This window comes from Alligator mississippiensis, chromosome 10 (assembly GCF_030867095.1).
Source record: "Alligator mississippiensis isolate rAllMis1 chromosome 10, rAllMis1, whole genome shotgun sequence".
Classification (NCBI taxonomy): Eukaryota; Metazoa; Chordata; order Crocodylia; family Alligatoridae; genus Alligator; species Alligator mississippiensis.
This window is the reverse complement of record NC_081833.1, coordinates 34,917,142-34,934,827: the sequence shown is the minus strand read 5'-3', so window position 1 is coordinate 34,934,827 and position 17,686 is coordinate 34,917,142. Positions and strand designations below refer to the sequence as shown.

At 50.8% G+C, this 17,686-nt stretch overlaps 1 protein-coding gene across 2 annotated transcripts in view; it reads right to left on the bottom strand.

Annotated features, from left to right (window-relative positions):
• The window catches only part of LOC102562750 (RNA-binding Raly-like protein), a 47,286-nt gene that overhangs the window by 18,209 nt on the left and 11,391 nt on the right, over positions 1–17,686 (bottom strand). Inside the window, exon 2 of one of the 2 annotated variants that reach the window (XM_019488960.2) lies at positions 13,851–13,963. In XM_019488960.2, coding sequence (XP_019344505.1) covers positions 13,851–13,921 — 71 coding nt within the window. In that variant the 5' untranslated portion in view covers positions 13,922–13,963. The remainder of the gene's footprint in view (positions 1–13,850; positions 13,964–17,686) is intronic. The other variant, XM_006275599.4, reaches the window with a different exon arrangement.

Genomic DNA, 17,686 nt, shown 5'->3' with positions numbered 1-17,686 from the left:
TATCTATCACAGTGTCACAAGTGAGCTGGGTTCTATATATATATATGCACATGTGCACACACGAGACTGCTTCTTCCCCCCCCCCACAAGAACCTACAGCCTATAAATGAGGAGGAAGTCAAGGCTTAGGGAAAGGAAGCAATTTGACCAAGGTCAGCCAATAGGTCAGGGGCAGAGTCAGAAACAGAAACAAGGACTCCTGAGTCCCTGTCTAGCCCCTGCCCCCATGCACTACGTCACAACATGTAGAAGGAGTCTGCTCAGCCTCTGAGACTGACTCATTCTGCAATGCCAGTTAGTTTGCTGTACTCAGCTTCCTCAGCCTTAAACTAAGCATCAGCCACAGAGAGGTAGCATGAGTGACTTCAGGGAATTTTTCTCTAATTTCTCTGTATCAGGTACACACCTTTTCCCTGGGGACCTGGGAAGCAGCTTTAAAAGCAGGAAGGAACATTTCAGCCTTTCATTTTATATATGGCCAAAATCCCATGTGGATACTTAGGATCCTTCTGTGAGGTCACCTACTGATTGATGCATTATAGCAAGTGACCACCTCAGAACACTGGGCTCATCCTGCTTAATTATAGCCCAGAAGACACATGTAGATGTGGGCTTTAGTGCACAGTAGCCTATTTTACTGCGCATTAAAGCATCACATAAAAAACTGCAAATACACTAATGCACAGTAAAATAGGCTACTGCGCATTAATCGTCACCAAAAAAGTGCGCTTTTGCTACTATGCATTAGAGCAGCTTAACGCACATTTATTTAGCACCTCACATTGGAGGTACTAAATTTAGTGCGCATTAGGAAAAGCTCATTAATGCACATGTAGACTTACCCAGCGTGTTGGTAAAAGCAGCCTCTGCTCTCCTACTGCTATAGGGTGTGCCATCTCTACAATCGTTGAGGGACTACTGAAGGAGTTGCAACATGGAGTTCTGGGAGCAGGGCACAATATTGCATGGGACTTACCTCCCCTCTCCCTATGTATTATACCTATAAATGCAATTTCCGGGGCGGGGGGGGGGGGGGGGGGTTGGGGTTGGGGTTGGGGTTGGGTAAGGACATACTTTAGGTCACATGCTTCTGGAGACAATAAGAGCTGGAATGCCCTGGCCAGGAAGAATACTGGAACCCATGAAGGCAAGCATTCTAAAATAAGATACATGACATTCCATTTCCATGTGCCCCCATAGTGTAGCTGGGAAATTAAAACAATGGCTGTAAACTCAGCCAGGGATCTGAGAGGCCTTCACTTCAGAGGCTGCAAAACCACATGCCTCAGGGACGATGAGTCAAGGGCATTCTGTCCCTACTCCTGATTGCCATTAGAAAATGGAGCTGTTCGTTTCTCACTGCTTCTTTTCACTCTCAAGGCCCTTCATGGCCTATCCCCAGCTTGCCTATCATCTTTTATATCAACTCCTGCCTCTGGTCAGCCCATGATGCTATCCTCCACTGCCTACTTATTAAGCTGCCAAAGAGATCCTTTATAACTTTCTCTTATGCTGCCCTTCTCTCTGGGAGGCCATCCCTCCAAAGATCTGCACAGCTACCTCACTGTCCTCCTTCAAATCTCTCCTTACAGCTCTCCTTTGCTTTGATGTCTATGAAGAACTTGGTTATGGTTGGGGTGCTGAGGTCCTGAGCCTACTGCCTCCTCCTGGCCGTCATTGCCTCACTGCTTCCTTGTACTTCTCTACCTGTCTATCTGTTTCCACCTATTGTCCCCTGTCACAGACTGTCATCTCTTTAGGGTAAGGACTATCTTTCTGTTCTGTTTACACCTATCACAGTGGCATCCTGGTGCATGACTGGACTCATAGACAAAAACACCACCACCACCGCTACCAATGTACCCATACTTCTAGAACTGAATTCCAAACAGCAGTTCCAAGCACTTCCAGCAGAGGCAGGAAACACATGTTCACCACAATCTGTGAGGGAAATTTCCCAAAAGAGGGAAATATTTTAACCAGAACCAGGTCAGATCCAAACACTAGTGAGTTCACTGGACCCAGATCCAAACTCCCCTGTATCTAGAATGGACCAACACCAAGCCCCAGGTGTGGCAACCCCAAGTCCTGAGGCCATATGGACAAGGCACTCCAATTCCAGGATTAATGAAAGGTGGCAAGCAGGAAAGTCCACACAGTGCCAGTGACCAGGGGTTCTTCAGCTCATTCATTCTGCAGACCACAGCATCAAAGAAGGGTCCTCCTCCCACATGGATGCACCTCCTCCTAGCTCCAGTTCTCTCCTGCTGAGCAGACTCCTGCCACAGATGGAAGGACCCTCTCACATCCTCACACCAACTCCCAGAACATCTTGTGAAATCCACCATGGGCCAATGAAGACAAGCAAGTATGAAGGAGTGGGAAGATCTCTCCCAGATGCACAGTCACAATTCTGCACTAAGTGTTGACATGTGAACCCTGATGCTCCTTCTAATCTCCTCCTCCTTGTCCACCAAGACCCAAGTAAAAGCCAGGTACTGCCAGTCACAGATGTGCTTGGAAGGAGCACCAAACCCATAGGACCATTTCTGGATGGTGTCTCTGAGCTGCAGCCCAACTGGGCACAATGGGGTAACATAGTACTAGTGGGATATATGGGCATGAAAAAGGTGAGAGATATCAGACCAAGACAATGTGGGAGAGCAAGCCAGGATGGAGAGACAGCCTAGCTGGTGCTGACTTCTTTCGTCCCAAAGTGCTTTGGGAATGGAAGATGGAGGAATGCCTATGCCTATGTAACAGGGGGCCTTCTCGGGGACGATTTCCCAGTGGCCCGCCCACCTGTTTCTGGGCTAACCGCCCACCTTCTCGCCTGCCATGCCTCGTTGTTAATTAATTAAGTGATGTTGCTTAAGCGGGAGGCTGCCCATTTCTTGCCCCGATGCCAGGGGGTACTATCTGTGGCTCCGTTCCTCCCCTACGCTGCAACCCAAGCCTTGCAGATGGCATCCAGATGTTATCCATATCCAACCCTGCACTAGGCCCCAGAATCCTACCAGTTGGACCCCACTTAGATCCCTCCATTCAGGCAGCCTATTCTGCCTTCATTCCTGGCTGCTTATCTCCCTGAACTGCTCCCCCCTTATGGGTGTGGTCCCCCAGGACCTTTGGCTCTACTAGCCCTAGCCCACCTCCAGGCCAGCCGGAACCCCAGGCCCTCGGCTCTTGGGCATCCCTCGCAGTGGGCCCCCGGCCCTTCGACACTTCCAGTCCTGGCCCCAGCTTGGACCAGTCGGGGAATGTCAAGACAGGTTAAGAGTCTATGGCTCAACTCTCTCTGGGGTCCACCTTCTAGACCCTACAAAGGGGGTAAGTCACCCAGTTGTGGGGGCTAGGGGTTAAGGTGCCCCAACCCACCTTTCACCGGGGTGGTAACTGGCCTGGCATTTCCTGGGGGCTCCCACCCACTCCCAGCAGGGTGCAGTTCTGGTCATGCCCAGGACCAGAAGCCTCCTGACCATCCCCTACAGTTCCTCCCTTACCTCCAGTTGATACCAGCAGCCCTGCAGCCAGGCAAAGTTGTTGCCTGGCCCCCAGCACCAAAATGACCTGTTTATATGGGCAGCCCTGAATTTAAAATGGTTGCCCTCAACAGGCACCTGCCAGCTGCTGTCTCCTGGCCCTTAAAGTGTCAGGCACAAACAGTGCCCTGCCACACCCTGGCACAGAGATGTGTGAGAGGAGAAAAAGGGCACACCCTGACTTTCATAGTTGGTAGGGTCAGAAAGGACCTGAGCAGATCATCAAGTCTGCCCCCCTGCCATGGCAGGAAAGAGTACTGGGGTCAAACGACCCCGGCAAGGTGTTCATCCAGGCTCCTTTTAAAGACCCCCAGGGTAGAAGCCAGCACCACTTCTCTTGGAAGTTGGTTCCAGATCCTAGCAACCCTGACAGTGAAGCAGCGCCTCCTGATATCTAGCCTGAATCTACTCTCTGCTAGCTTGTGACCGTTATTTCTTGTCACTCCTGGTAGTGCTAGGGGGAACAGGAACTCTCCCAGTGCCTGCTGGTTCCCCCCCGACTAGTTTGGAGGCTGAACAGGTTCAGGTCCCTTAGCCTCTCCTCGTAGGGCCTGCCCTGCTGCCCCCTGATCATGCGGGTGGCCCTCCTTTGAACCCTCTCAATGCTGTCCACATCCCTCCTGAAGTGCGGCACCCAGAACTGGACACAGTACTCCAACTGCGGCCTGACCAGTGTCACATAGAGGGGGAGGATCACCTCCTTGGACCTGCCTGAGATACATCTGTGGATGCATGACAAGGTACGGTTGGCCTTCCTGACCGCGTCCCCACACTGCAGGCCCATGTTCATTTTGGCATCAATAATGACTCCAAGATCCTTTTCTGCCTCTGCACTGACAAGAAGGGAGTTCCCCAGCCTGTAGGTCTGCTGCTGGTTCTTCCCCCCCAGGTGCAACACCTTGCACTTGTCAGTGTTGAAACCCATCCTGTTCTCATCCACCCACCCCTGTAACCTGTCCAGGTCCAATTGCAGCCTATTCCTCCCTTCTAGCATGCCCACTTCCCCCCACATCTTAGTGTCATCTGCGAATTTGAACAGGGTGCTTTTCACCCCCTCATCCAAGTTGCTGATGAAGATATTAAACAGTGCGGGCCCGAAGACCGAGCCCTGGGGGACCCCACTGCCCAAATCCCTCCAGGTTGAAAATGACCCATCCACCACCACTCCCTCCAGCCAAATTGTGACCCATCTGACTGTGTAGGTATCGGCACCACAGTCTCCTAGTTTTTTAATGAGAATGGGGTGAGAGACAATGTCAAAGGCCTTCCTGAAGTCCAGAAAGACTACGTCCATTGCAACACTTGTGTCTAAGGATTTTGTGACCTGGTCATAGAAGGCCACCAGGTTGGTCTGACAGGACCTGCCTCTAATGAACCCATGTTGGTTGCCCCTAAGCATAACCTCCCCTGCTGGCCCCTCATGGACATGCGCTAAGATAATTCTCTCAAAAAGCTTCCCCAGGATCGAGGTAAGACTAACTGTCCTATAGTTTCCTGGGTCCTCCTTCCTCCCTTTTTTGAAAATGGGAACCACATTGGCCCTTTTCCAGCCCTCTGGCACAACGCCAGAGAACCATGAGTGCTCATAAAGCCATGCCAGGGGTCCTGCAATGACCTCTGCTAATTCCCTCAGCAGTCTGGGGTGGAGATCGTCAGGACCTGCTGATTTAAATATGTCCAGTCCCTCCAGAAGTTCCCTGACTAGATCCTCACTGACCCTAGGCCTGGGTACGCCTCTCCTGGGGCCTACAGGGGTCCTGGGGCAGCGACCCAGTCCCTGCTCAGAAAAATGGAGGCAAAGGAATTGTTAAATAAGTTAGCTTTGCTGTCTGGTGCAACAACCAGATTTCCTAGTGTGTCCTGCAGAGGCCCCACATTACCCAGCACCTTCTTTTTACCCCCTATGTATTTAAAAAAGGACTTCTTGTTGTCTTTGATCTGGGTAGCTAGTCCCAGTTCCATCTCCACCTTGGCCTTCCTGACCGCCCCCCTACAGCTCCGAGCAACCAAGGTATAGTCCTCCCTGGCGATGAGTTTAGTGCACTGGGGCTCATACTTTTGACCCCACAGGCCAAAGAAGTGGCCTAAAGCCCATCTCTGGGCTAAATCAGGCCCTGGGCCTGGCACCACCCTCTCCCAGGCCTGCATGTCAGGATTGGGCCCTGGGAGCCTGGAGCCACCCCCTCTCACTCACCACATGCCAGGTTTAAGTCCCAGAAGGCCAGTACCACCCCCTCCCAACCCTGACACTGGGATTGGACCATGGAGCCTGGTGCCACCCCTGCCTGGCCCTGAGCTCTGGGAGCTTTGGGTGTTTGATCCAGTGTGCAGGGCCCAGGGCTCCCCATGGGTCTAAAGATTTGGCAGCAAGGAAGCAGCGCCACCACACTCCAGCTGCCAAATATCCAGACCTGTGGAGAGCTCTATGGGCCAGATGACAAGGCGCTGTGGGCCAGAGGTTGAGCACCCCTGATCTAGTGGTTTGAGCAGAGAACCAGAAACCAGGGGACTGAGTTCTGTTCTTCATCCGGTGCTCTGTCTGTGTAAGCTTGGCAGACCAGTCACTTCTCTTCCTCAGGCCTCAGTTTCCTCACTTGTAAAATGGTGATAAATGATTCTGGCCTTCACTCAGATTTCTACGCGACGGCAGCTCTGTACATCCCAAGTGCTACTACACTGACACTGAGCCAGGACACCATGACCGAAAAGTCCCACAGGGATCTTTAATAGGCACCAGCTGGTATGATCTTGTCCAAGAGATGGCATCATCAGCACCCCGTAATGAGCAGAGCACCATTTCTACAATCATGGACCACACTTCCTAGGGACTCCCACACTAGTGTACTCCAGCCTGGAAACAGGAGAACACGGTCCATAGCAGTGGCTGGCCTGTTCCAGAACTGAGAAGCATCAAGCAGTGACCAAGTGCACTTTGTGGGCAGAGGGAGCATTTGGATCCCTCGCTTGCTCTGAGGACATGGCTGGCTCAGGCTCACAGGACTGTGGTATTGGAGGCCATGGTGTTTTAGAGGGTTTCCAGAATGATTCACATTGGTCTGACAGACAACAATAGCAACAGCCCTCCTTTTAAAGGCACAGCTGTGGGCAGCTCTTTGGCAGCAGAGGGAAGAGCAGCTGCCAGGAATGCAGGAAACGCTGTCCCTGATGCTATTGTTTGCACCTGGAGTTATTTTGGGACTCTTTGTTCAGGCCAGTCTCTTTTCCAAGTTTCCAGCACTGTGATCCACTGCTTCTCTCTCTCTCCAAGCTGTTCATATAGGGACAATCAGTCCTTTGAATCCAGGGTCACACCCCATTGCCCAGCCAATGCTATACAAACCAACTGAAAGCAGGAACGCTTGCTCTTGTCCATGGAGCAGCACAGGATTGGGAGAGGTCTGACCATTGCTCTTAGCTCTTCTTTTTTAGACTAGAGTCCCAAAGGTAGCAGGCACAGCCCATGTCTACCTAGCCCTAGAACAGCTTCTGATTTGCTGCTCTCAGCAAAAAATATTTGTATCTTGGTTTATACCCAAAGCATCATTTTTTCAGTTTTTCCCATTGAAAATTTTTTTTAAAATCCCAAAATTGAAAAGTGGCTTCAGGTTGAAGGAAACAATTTTTAAAATCAAATTAGGTTTTGGTTAATCTCAAACCAAAAGTTTTTTTAAATAATCCCCCCTCCCCCCCCAAAATGTTGCAGGTATTGTGCTGAAACAATGTGGTGAATTTGGCATGAATTTGCAAATAGTTTCTGTTGGCCTAAATCTTTCATTTTTTGACCTATAAAATCTTCAACTGAAAACTTTTACTCAAGCCTGCTCCTATATACTCAGAATGGATACACCATTCCTAACAACAGTGCTATCCAACTGATAGCCTGCAGGCCACGCAGCCTGTGAAGTGTTAAGGTGTGCCCCTGGCTCTCACCTGGCATCAGGGGACAGGGCAGCACAGCAGCATGAGGAGCTGAGGGTGAGTCTGGGGCTGCACCCAGGGAAGCGGGGGGAGGCAGGGCGTGTGGATGGGGGGAGGTTGTGCCCATGCATCGCAGTGGTAGAAAGGGGTGTCCACATGGTAAGACTGGTGCAGCCTGCACTGTGTGCAGCTCCTGGAGCATATGGCCACCAGAGCTAGAGAAAGAAGTTACACACAAAACAATTTAAGGCTGCTAGTGGCGCCTGTGGGCGGTTGCCGACCCCTGGTCGGCGCTCGCCACCCCTCCCCCTCACCATTGACAGTGCCAGCGGAGTCTGCAGGAGCTCCCTGCTCACTGCTGCCACGCTCCCGCTTCTGACGCCGCATGCCCCCCAAGCCACCAGGGGCATGTTAATCTGTGCAGTTTAAACTAACCTGCAAAGACTGATTTAACCTTGGGCTCTTTGACTGTCTGTACTTAGCCCAGGGGCCTGCTCTATAGCAAATCCTCCTGAAGTAAGCTGAGTGGATTCATAGTTTTCATAGACATTAGGGCTGGAAAGGACCTTGGAAGATTGAGTCCAGCCCCCTGCCCCAGGGGCAGGAAGTCAGCAGGGATCATAGGATCCCAGCAAGGTAGTTAGATGAGTGATTCTCAACCAGGGTGCTGAGAGATCTTTTCAAGGTTGCTGTGGGATGCCACACAATAGTAGCACTATTGGTGTGCAAACACCTACACGATTCACAAGATAAACCCAGATATTTCAAATAGGAATCTGTAATGTCAAAACCATTCTGATCTGTTGTGGGCTTTCTGAGTTCTTTTTAAGAGAAGTATTATGTTTTTGTAGTCAAGAGATGAGTGAAAGCCAAGAGCTGGAATTTTCTGAGGGTGCCCTGAGTTTAAAAAGAGTGAGAACCACTTCTATACCAGGGCTGTTCAACTTCCTCATGGCCAGGGACAGTACACCCCACAAGCCATATGCCGTGGGGGCAGGCCCCTAGGTTTCCTCTTTCCCCCACTGCACAGGAAGCATTGATGGTGTGTTGCCCCCCACCCTAACACATGTTGTGGGATACATGGCTGCAGGGGCCTGTGGGCCATGTGCTGACCCTTCACAGGCTGCAAGTCATTAGTTGGACAGCCCTGCTCTCTACCACCACCTATATTGACTCCAGCTAGGACAGACCTGGAGTCCCAGCCTTATACAATCATTCCCTCAAGCAATATCTGCCAGGAGAAGCTAGACCTGCATGCACTAGCTGGGTCTGTCATCTTGCCCACTCTGACACCAGTCCCTACAGAGCTTGCCATTTACACAGACCAAGAACAAAGCAAGGGCTACAGGGCTCCATCCTGGACTCTGTTGAGCACAAAGACCCTGATTCTGCCAAGAACTTCAGCACATAAAGACATGGGCGACTGGTGCCTCCAAGTCTGGGGGTGCACACACAGGCACTGCTGGAGCTGCTGGCAGGAGCCCTATCGGGAGGACACGTGCCCCCCTTCCCCCACCCCCGTGCCCTCCCTACACATCACATATGCATAAAGACCAAATATTGCTAAGGGGAAGAGAGTCCAGGCTGAGAATCTCCTAAGAAATGGCAGCAGGGGATCAGCAGTGGGTAAGTGCACTGGTAACCACAGCTGTGGAGCCATATGGCACTGGTCTGAATGAAGCGTTCAAGGAGTTGGGTCAACCTGTGCTTGCAGCAACCACTTTGTAAAAGTGGGGTGAGCGTGGTGACGTTCCAATTACACCTGACACCTGAGTCAAGACAGAGAACTGTGAGAGCCAAAGAGAAGGAGAAAGATGGGGGTGAGTGGGAGAGTGAGAATCCCTCAGGAACACCGCTTCTGGAGGGGCTCCATGGGACAGAGGGTTTAAGGCTGGCACATGTGGGTTGAATGGGATAATAGTGTGTAGGAAGAAGACACAGGAAGAAAGGATGGGGTGAAAAGATGTAAGTATGGAAGGAGAGAAGGAAAAGACAGAGCGGGCAGACTGACTGAACATAAGCCAGAAAAAAAAGGGGAGGAGCTGAGAGTGCAGGACAGGGCTCTGAGGTCAGAGTCTGGGGAGCGCAAGACACAAGGTCCTACACCATGAAGTCCCATCCCCTGCTTTCACAGGCAGCCATTTATCTGAATAGTCCTAAAAAACACCCACTGCTCCCCCTCACACAGCACAAGAGCCAAGCACACTGTGCAAACAAAACACAGAACCCCTGACAGGGATAACACAAGGTTTGCCAACAAGACTATCAGCAGTACACTGCCATCTCCCAGAGGGCAACATGCGTAGGGTATTCCCAGAGCCATGTCCTGCACCCCAGCAAGAACCTTTTCCATTTCCTACTCCGGGAGCGGCTCATCATGGGGGTTGGAAATGACTTTGCCCTGACAACTCCAGCATCCCACTGGTTTCAACTCTAGCTACAGAGATGATGTGCTGTGCTGCTGAGAGCTGAGCCCTTGTCCTAACAGAAGCACCATCAGGTACTGATCCCAATAGCTAGCGAGCCCTAGTAGCATACCAGATGGCAGTGCAGGGTGATGCAGGGGCCTCATCTATACTTATGTGCTTCTGCCATCCAAATATCCAAGGGCAGACAGCAGTTGTCAGTGATAAGCTGCTGAAGTGGGTATATCCTCCTGCTTTCCTGCCAGCTCCACACTACTCCTCCCGGATGCAGTGCCACCAGAGGAAGAAGTGAATCCTGGGAAAGCAGTAGTCCCAGAAGGACCATGCATGGTACGTCAACAATGTCTACACATGCCTTCTGCTGGCTGCCACGTGGTGGCAGAAGAATAAGTCCACTTGGCAGAGGTGTAACTGCTGGCTGAATGCAGGGTTGTGCAGAATAGCTTTGGGCAGGGATGCACTCCAAGCTGGGGCACTGCTAGCAGAACTTTGTAGTTGAGAGTAGGCCTGGGATATCTACCCATTCATCTTTGGGCAATACAAGCTCTTATGGTAGTCAGGGGGACATAAACTCTCCTGACACCATAGTCACCAACAGGACTACAGGTATAACCTGATCGCATGCATGCAGCCGCAGAGCCAGGCTTGAACAGTGGCTTCCTGACAGGCCTTCAGGGAGTTTCCCACTAGGGAACCTAACAACTGTGGGGAGAAAGAGAGAGCAATTCCATCTGTTGAGTGATTAGATCAGAGCCAGCTGGCTAGGGCAGAGACAGGCAGAGCAGAGGCTTCCAGTGCAGTCATAACTAGTCCTGCTCCCCTCTGCCAACTGCTCCCAGACCAGCCTCCCACTAAAATGCCAGAAGCCAAATCATTTTCATTAACAGGCAAAAAGATAGTTAACTCCCTCACCAACTACTCTAACATACTGTTAGGACAACAGAGCTTTCTGTAAGCCCAGCACTGCCTCTGCTGGGCAAGTCATATAGCAGCAGTAAAAAAGGGCACGACCAGCCTGTCCTGAGCCCTCAGAGCCTGCTTAAGGCTGGTGGTTAAATACAGACAACAACATGCTTGTTGTCCCATGAGCCTCTCCCCAAGCCCAGCAAACAGACCTGTGTCCTTGACAGTGATGGAGCAGGCAACAGGAAGGGGGAAGAGCCTGCATCAAAACAATAGAACAATACAGCTTCCCAGGACAGAACACTCCTATGGACAGCTGGAGCTTCAGTGGTTCAGTGGTTGCATCCTTGCCAGGCACATGGAAGACCTAGCTTTGATTCATGGACATATGAGATCAAGTGTTTTTTTTCCAAGTCCTTGCTTAGCTCAGCTTTGTGCTCCCAATAGTTTTAACTGCCAGGGATAGGTAAAGGTGATTGGTGCATTATGAAGGAATGGCACTAGGGTGGTCTCACCCAATAGAGGAAAGCTGGTGCTGCCATTCTTGGTGGATTAGCTGGCACCGAGCATGCTGGCAGTTCAATCAAGCCTAATGAATCATGGAGAGGTCTGAGGTGCAGCAGCTCTCCTACACAAGCTGTGTCTCCAAATTCTAAGACCCGTGTTGGGTGTGCCAACAGCTACATCCCAAGAGCTGGTAGGTTCAGAGCATTCTCTGCTCTCGCTGACTTCAGCAAGTGTTGAAGTTGTTCAGCAGGCTTGGCTGCCTCCTGTAGGTCACTACTCTCTTGTGGTTGCCTGAGTCCTGGGACCACAAAAGCTGTGTGAACCAAGAGGTGTTAGTGAGATCTAATGAACAGAATGTGTGTCTGGGACTTATGAGACCTGAGGTCAACAACTGGCCTTGCTACTGACCAGCTCTGTGATCTTGGGCAAGTCACTTTGCTTCGCTGTGGCTCCACTTTACAAACCGTATCAGGAACAAAGGAACCTGTCTCCCTCTGTAGAGAGCTTGGAATGAGAAGTGCTGTGTCCTTATGGGTGAGTGCTCAGAGGCAGCCTGCTCAGCACTGAACTGTGCACCAGGGAGAGAAAACAGCAGAAGTGGTACCTGTGTGGCCAGAAATGTCCTCCTCCTTACAATGCCCTCTCTGCCTCCTCCCCAGCACTCTCTTGCACCATCCCCATGGTAACAAACAGAGCAAATTAGTTCTACCAGATTATGCACAGGAGCTTTCTAACAAGTTGGAGCCCTGAATGAGCTCCAGTTGGCAGGCAGTGTCTCTTCCCACTCCTCAGAATGCCCTGCCTGTGATCCCAGGTCAGTGCCCAGGAGAAAGAGCTGACTTGTTGCAGTTTAATTGACAAGTTCAGTGGCTGCCCATCCTGCCTCTCTCCCTGCAGGGAGCAGAGCCAGGCTGTGTTCCATTACTGCTCCGCTTAACAATTAGGCCTGCAAAAGGCAAGGTCTGTACATCTGCCCCAGCGCCAGGCACTCTGCTATGCTGCTTCCATGCTAATGTGTGCATGCTGGGCTGGCAAACAATAAGCAGAAATGGGCTCCAGGCCCAAATTTACCCTCTCTTCAGGGAGGTTGAATTCTGGTTCAGTCCTATTATATACAGAAGGGCTGATACATGCAGAGAAAAGCCTGGGTGCAGACCCAGGAAGCTCCACCATCTTGGCAAGAGATCTAGAGTTTCAGGCTTGACCTTTAGTAAGGACCCATGTGTAAGCAGGGGGAAGAAGCAGTCTCAACACGCTCTGCCCCTCAGTGGAAAGAAACTCCATTACAGCACGAGACCCTGCCCCAGGTACAAGCAGATGTGTCTGGCAGCCTAGCCAACACAGGAGCCAATGGCTGGTCAGCAAGGCTGGGCCTTTGAGATGATTCAAAGCTCCTTTTCCTTACCTGCAGATTAATACAGTTCTAGGTAGGCATGGGCAAACCTCTGGAGCTCTGGAACCACAAAATTACCACTGTATCACTTGTCATCTGAAGACAGAAGTTCAAGATGACTGAGAATGCAGTCTAGAGCAATCTGGAAATGCTTTGGATTTAGAGACCTCTAGATCTATAAAATGTTCTTGAGATAGTTTAGAAGTGCATCTGGTCTCAGAAGCTTCTTCTCCCCCAGGGGCTGTGAAAATGAGCAGTAATTGCCGCACCCAGCTGGATGTTGAAATGGAAGTGAGATCCCTTCGCCCCCAGCCCCAAGGGGATGGAGGCATAAGGCAAAGGCTCTACTATGCTCTCCTCCATATAGTGCATACCACTGTGAGGGAATTCTTGCATATTCCTCAGTTCTACCTGGGATGGTTTCCTGAGAGGGACAAATATCTCTAGGGAATTAGTTAAAGGCTGAAGCCTGCATTTCACTACATTATTTACAATACAAGTTAATCTTCAGAGCTACTGAGTCAATGAGCCAACAGTTTTGGGACCACTATGGAAAGCAACATGTGAAGATGACTGGGACATAAATGCAAGAGTGCCCAAAAGAAACAGGCTCATCTCTTACAGGTCCTTTATTACTTGGATCCTCTGCCCACTAGAGGGGCAGGACCAATAGAGATGGATGGAGAGAAGCATGGGTATGAGGTTTAAAACAAAATGAAGCTGAGTCACCTCAGCAGCAGGCTTAGCCATGCTGAAAGCTATGGCAGTATCCATTCACCTGGGACTTCTGCTTTCATGTGGCTTGAGCAGAGACATCATCAGGGGTCCAGCACAGAGTGCCGAACCTGAACACTGTACAAGCTAAGGGCCAAGGTGTGAAGTGGTAGGTTGGCAAGGGGTCTGGGACACTATAACGGGAGGATCTGAAGGTTGGGGCACGATCTGGCCTGGTGAACAACAAGAGGAAGACTATGGAGGGAAGGGAGAGTCTTTTGGGAGAGTGGTCTTACCTGGACTGAGCCTCCAGACTTTGTAAGGCTCATTTGACACTACTCATGATAAGCTTCAGGCCCAGAATGAGCTCCCCTCAGAACACAGCCTGCCCCTGGTCCCTTCCCCTTCCTCCACTCCAACAAAGCATAACATGCAATGCAGACTCACTGGTAGAAGGTGCTGCCATGCTGCCTCTTCTGCCCAGGCCTGGCTCGGCTTGGCTTGGGTTCTCTGGCCATGTCCAAATCTAGGGAAAGAGAAAGCAGGGGGGTGACACAGAGCTGGGAGAACAGCAGATGGAGTAGGAAGGAAAGGCCAATAGAAGACAGAGAAAGGAGAAATGAGGGAAAACAGCTACAGTAAAAACTGTGTTAACTGGCATTTTACTAACCGGAAAACTTTATTAACCAGAATTTAATAGATCTGCATGGGGCAGGGCAGGCTGCTGCTGTGGGCTGGGGCGGAGCAGTGCCGAGCTCTTCCTGGCGGGGGTGGCTGAGCTGCAAGCAGGCGGCAATAGTGCTGGGACTGACCCACCTTGCTGTCCGGCCCACCTAGTGGCGGGATGCACTTGGCACCGCACTGTGCCACATCGCACTGCTTTTGAAGCAGTGCCAGTGAGGCGCAGAGGCAGGGAGCAGAGCCTAGCCTGCAACTGTAGCCCACCCTTGCCCGTGCACAGATAAAAGAAAGTAGATAAAAAGAAACTTACCAGCCTGCTGGGCCAGCTGTGAACTTGGCTGTGCAAGGTATAACTCCCAGATAACCAGAATTTTTAGATAACCGGCACTTCCCTTACCCCACTCATGCGGGATAATAAAGCTTTTACTGTATATATTGCTGCAGAGCAGGGTTTTCAAAAAATATCTCAGGGAGTCAGGCATCCAACTTCACTGGTTCCTTCCAATTCCTTTATGTGCTCTGAATATCCTTCCTTATTGTTTTTAAAGGCTCCCATCCCCTTCCAAAACAACATGACCCATAGGAAACAAGAACTAGAGGGCTACCAATGGATTTCACAGATGGTTTTTAGGACTAATCTAGCATGTCATACTTCAAAGACCTTTACTAACAGTCACTAACTAATCCCCTCATCCCCACCCTGAGGTCAGCCTATGTCGTGATCCTTCTTTTATGAGGTTCAACAGTACGAGCTGGAACTTGACAACTTCAAACTAGAAATAAGGCACATGTTTTTAACATTGAGGACAGTTAACTGCTGAAACAATTCACCAAGGACAGGGCAAATCCTTCATCTCTGGAAGCATTTAAATTAAGACTAGATGTTCTTCTGACAAATATGTTCTAGATCAAACAGAAATGAGTTCAGGAAAGTTCTGTGGCCTCTGCTATGCAGAAGGCCTGTCTAAATGATCAAACAGGTCCCCCCTGACTGCATGATCCCTAATACTAGGAATATGGATTTGGAGATACAGGAAGATTAGAGCCCATTTCCTAACCAGTTTCAGGTTTGGGAGACCTCAGTTCTTCATGCCTGACTTAAGGCCTTGTATATAAGATTATCGGAGGTACTGTGTCTCCACAGCATCCAGTGACTTCAGTTAGAGGTATTTGAAACCATTGAGAACCTGGTTTTAGGGTAGCCCATGTCAGAGACCACATTTTAAAATTCTGGACTAAATGCAAGTTGGTGTCAGAGCCATGAGATGAACACATAGGGCATGTCCCCACAAGCAGGAACATGCATTTCCCTGGGAAAAAAATTGCAGCGGCACATATTTGTGCCACTGCTACTCGACCCTGAACATGCTCCTGCACGTATACCTCTGGCATGTGGCAGATTGCTCCAGGTAGGGTAGGAGAGGCTGGAGTCAGTACTGGGCTGGTCCCAGCAGCCTTACCTTGGGTCCCGGGGGCCTCCCAGGGCTGCAGCAGCAGTGATCTGGGTACCTGGAGTGTAACTCTGGCCGGTCAGGCTCCAGTTTTGGGTGGTACACACTGCAGCCATATGCACCGCCCCACTTTTTTTTGCTGCATTTTTTTAGATACCAGTTAGTTCCCAGTATCTAATTTTGCTTTCACCCTGCAAATGTGCAGCGTGGACAACCTTTTCAGATGCACTGCATACATTTTGCATCACCCCAAAAGTGTTTGAGGCACCACAAAGCGCATGTGCATGCTCATTTGGATGTGCCCATAAGGTCAGTCGCTGTTCCAGCCCCCTGTCCCAGCCTCTAGACAACACAGCATCCAACTTGCTGCTTTTTACTAAAGATACATAGCTTACCACAGGCATTGCCATCCTGTGTCACCTATGCATCTGTCCTCCAGATCCTTCAACAGACACCAAAAAACATCCATGTTCTGTATGGCCAAGGTTTCAGTTTATGTCTTCTCTACACATAGCCACATTTCCCCATGTCTTGAGGCACAGTAACCAGGTAAGGGTACAACTGTGCCATAAATTGGTTCCTAGATTCAGCTACAGGTAGAGTATAGACCAGGGCCAAGAGAACACAAGAGCACCTATGATAATGGTAGTATTTATATTATGTTAAGGGATATGAACCCATTCAAGTACTAGGCCCAAAGAGCTATATGCCACACAGCCTGCACAAGATACCCAGGGTGGAACTGAAAAGAAATGACATAGCCCCCTGAAACAATAGGGGGAACAGAAGGAAGCTGAATGGAGTTCCCACACTTGCTTTGGCATCCTTTCCAAAGGCACCCCCATTTCTACATTATGGCACTGACCAAATCCTCACTTGTACAAAAAAAGGGCCCTACTTACTGACTGACCAAAACTACAACCTGAAGAACACCATGCTTTCTTTCTTTCCAACCAAACAAATGCCCGAAGGGTTAATTTCACAAGGGCAGAGGCATTTTTGCATCAGGGGTTTTACACAGCCACAAGCCACAGGATAACACCCTATGCTCTAACCACAGCTGTGCTCTCATTGCATGGCAAGCTTTTTGCCTTCAGGAGGGTGATGCTATGGCAGGGGTGGGCAAAATGGTGGATCCAGCCAGTAGCCAAACCCCATTTCCCAGCAGCCCCTGCCCATGTTGCTGTGGCTGGTTTCCATGGAGACCCCAGGAGTGGCAGCACCATGACAGAACAGGGCCAGAGTTTCCATGGAGACCAGCCCCAGCAGCACCCTGGGTGCTGCAGGGCTGAGAGTTGCTCCGGGGCTAGGGCTGGGATCTTGTGTGGTGCACTACCTTGCTCAGGGCATGCAGGCAGCCGATTGCAGCTCTGTCCCAGCTCTGAACCACACTGACACCGCTGCAAGATCCCAGCCCCAGAGCAGCTCCCTACCCAGCAGCACGCCTTGCCAGGGCTGCTGGGGCCAGTCTCCATGGAAACCATGGCCCCATGCTATCACAGTGCCACCACTCCTGGGGTCTCCATGGAAACCAACAGCAGCAACACTGGCAGGGGATGCTGGGAAATGGAGTCCACCATAGGCACAATTCAGCCTGTGGGACGAATTTTGCCTGCCCCCGTGCTATGGGAATTAGCGATTGGTCTACAGTACACATTGGCTGAGCTGTAAGCCCTGCCTGCATGACATAGACATTCAGACATTAGGGCTGGAAGGGACCTTGTGAGATCGTTGGGTCCAGCGCCCTAAAGGGAAGGAAGTCAGCTGGGGTGCTTACACCACTTCTGGGGGGAGTCTATTCCAGACTCCGAAGACTCAGACGGTAAAGAAGTCTGTCCTTATGTCCAGTCTAAAACAGTTTTCCAGCAGTTTCTGACAATTAGACCTTGTCTTCCCTTGGGGTGACCTGGTGAGCAGATGTTCTCCCAGTTCCTGATGCCCACCCCTTACGTACTTGCTAGGCAGCTGCCCATCAAGAACGATGGGGTGGGGGACAGGGACGGAGTGCCATCACCCAATGCTCTGTGCTGCCACTTTTCAGCTCCTCTCACCCTCCCCCTGCACAGCTGGACACCATCATGGTGGGGGGGCATGCAGGGACAGAGCTTCATATCTGGCCCCGCCCCTGCTTTTCAGCTGGTCAGGGGAGGG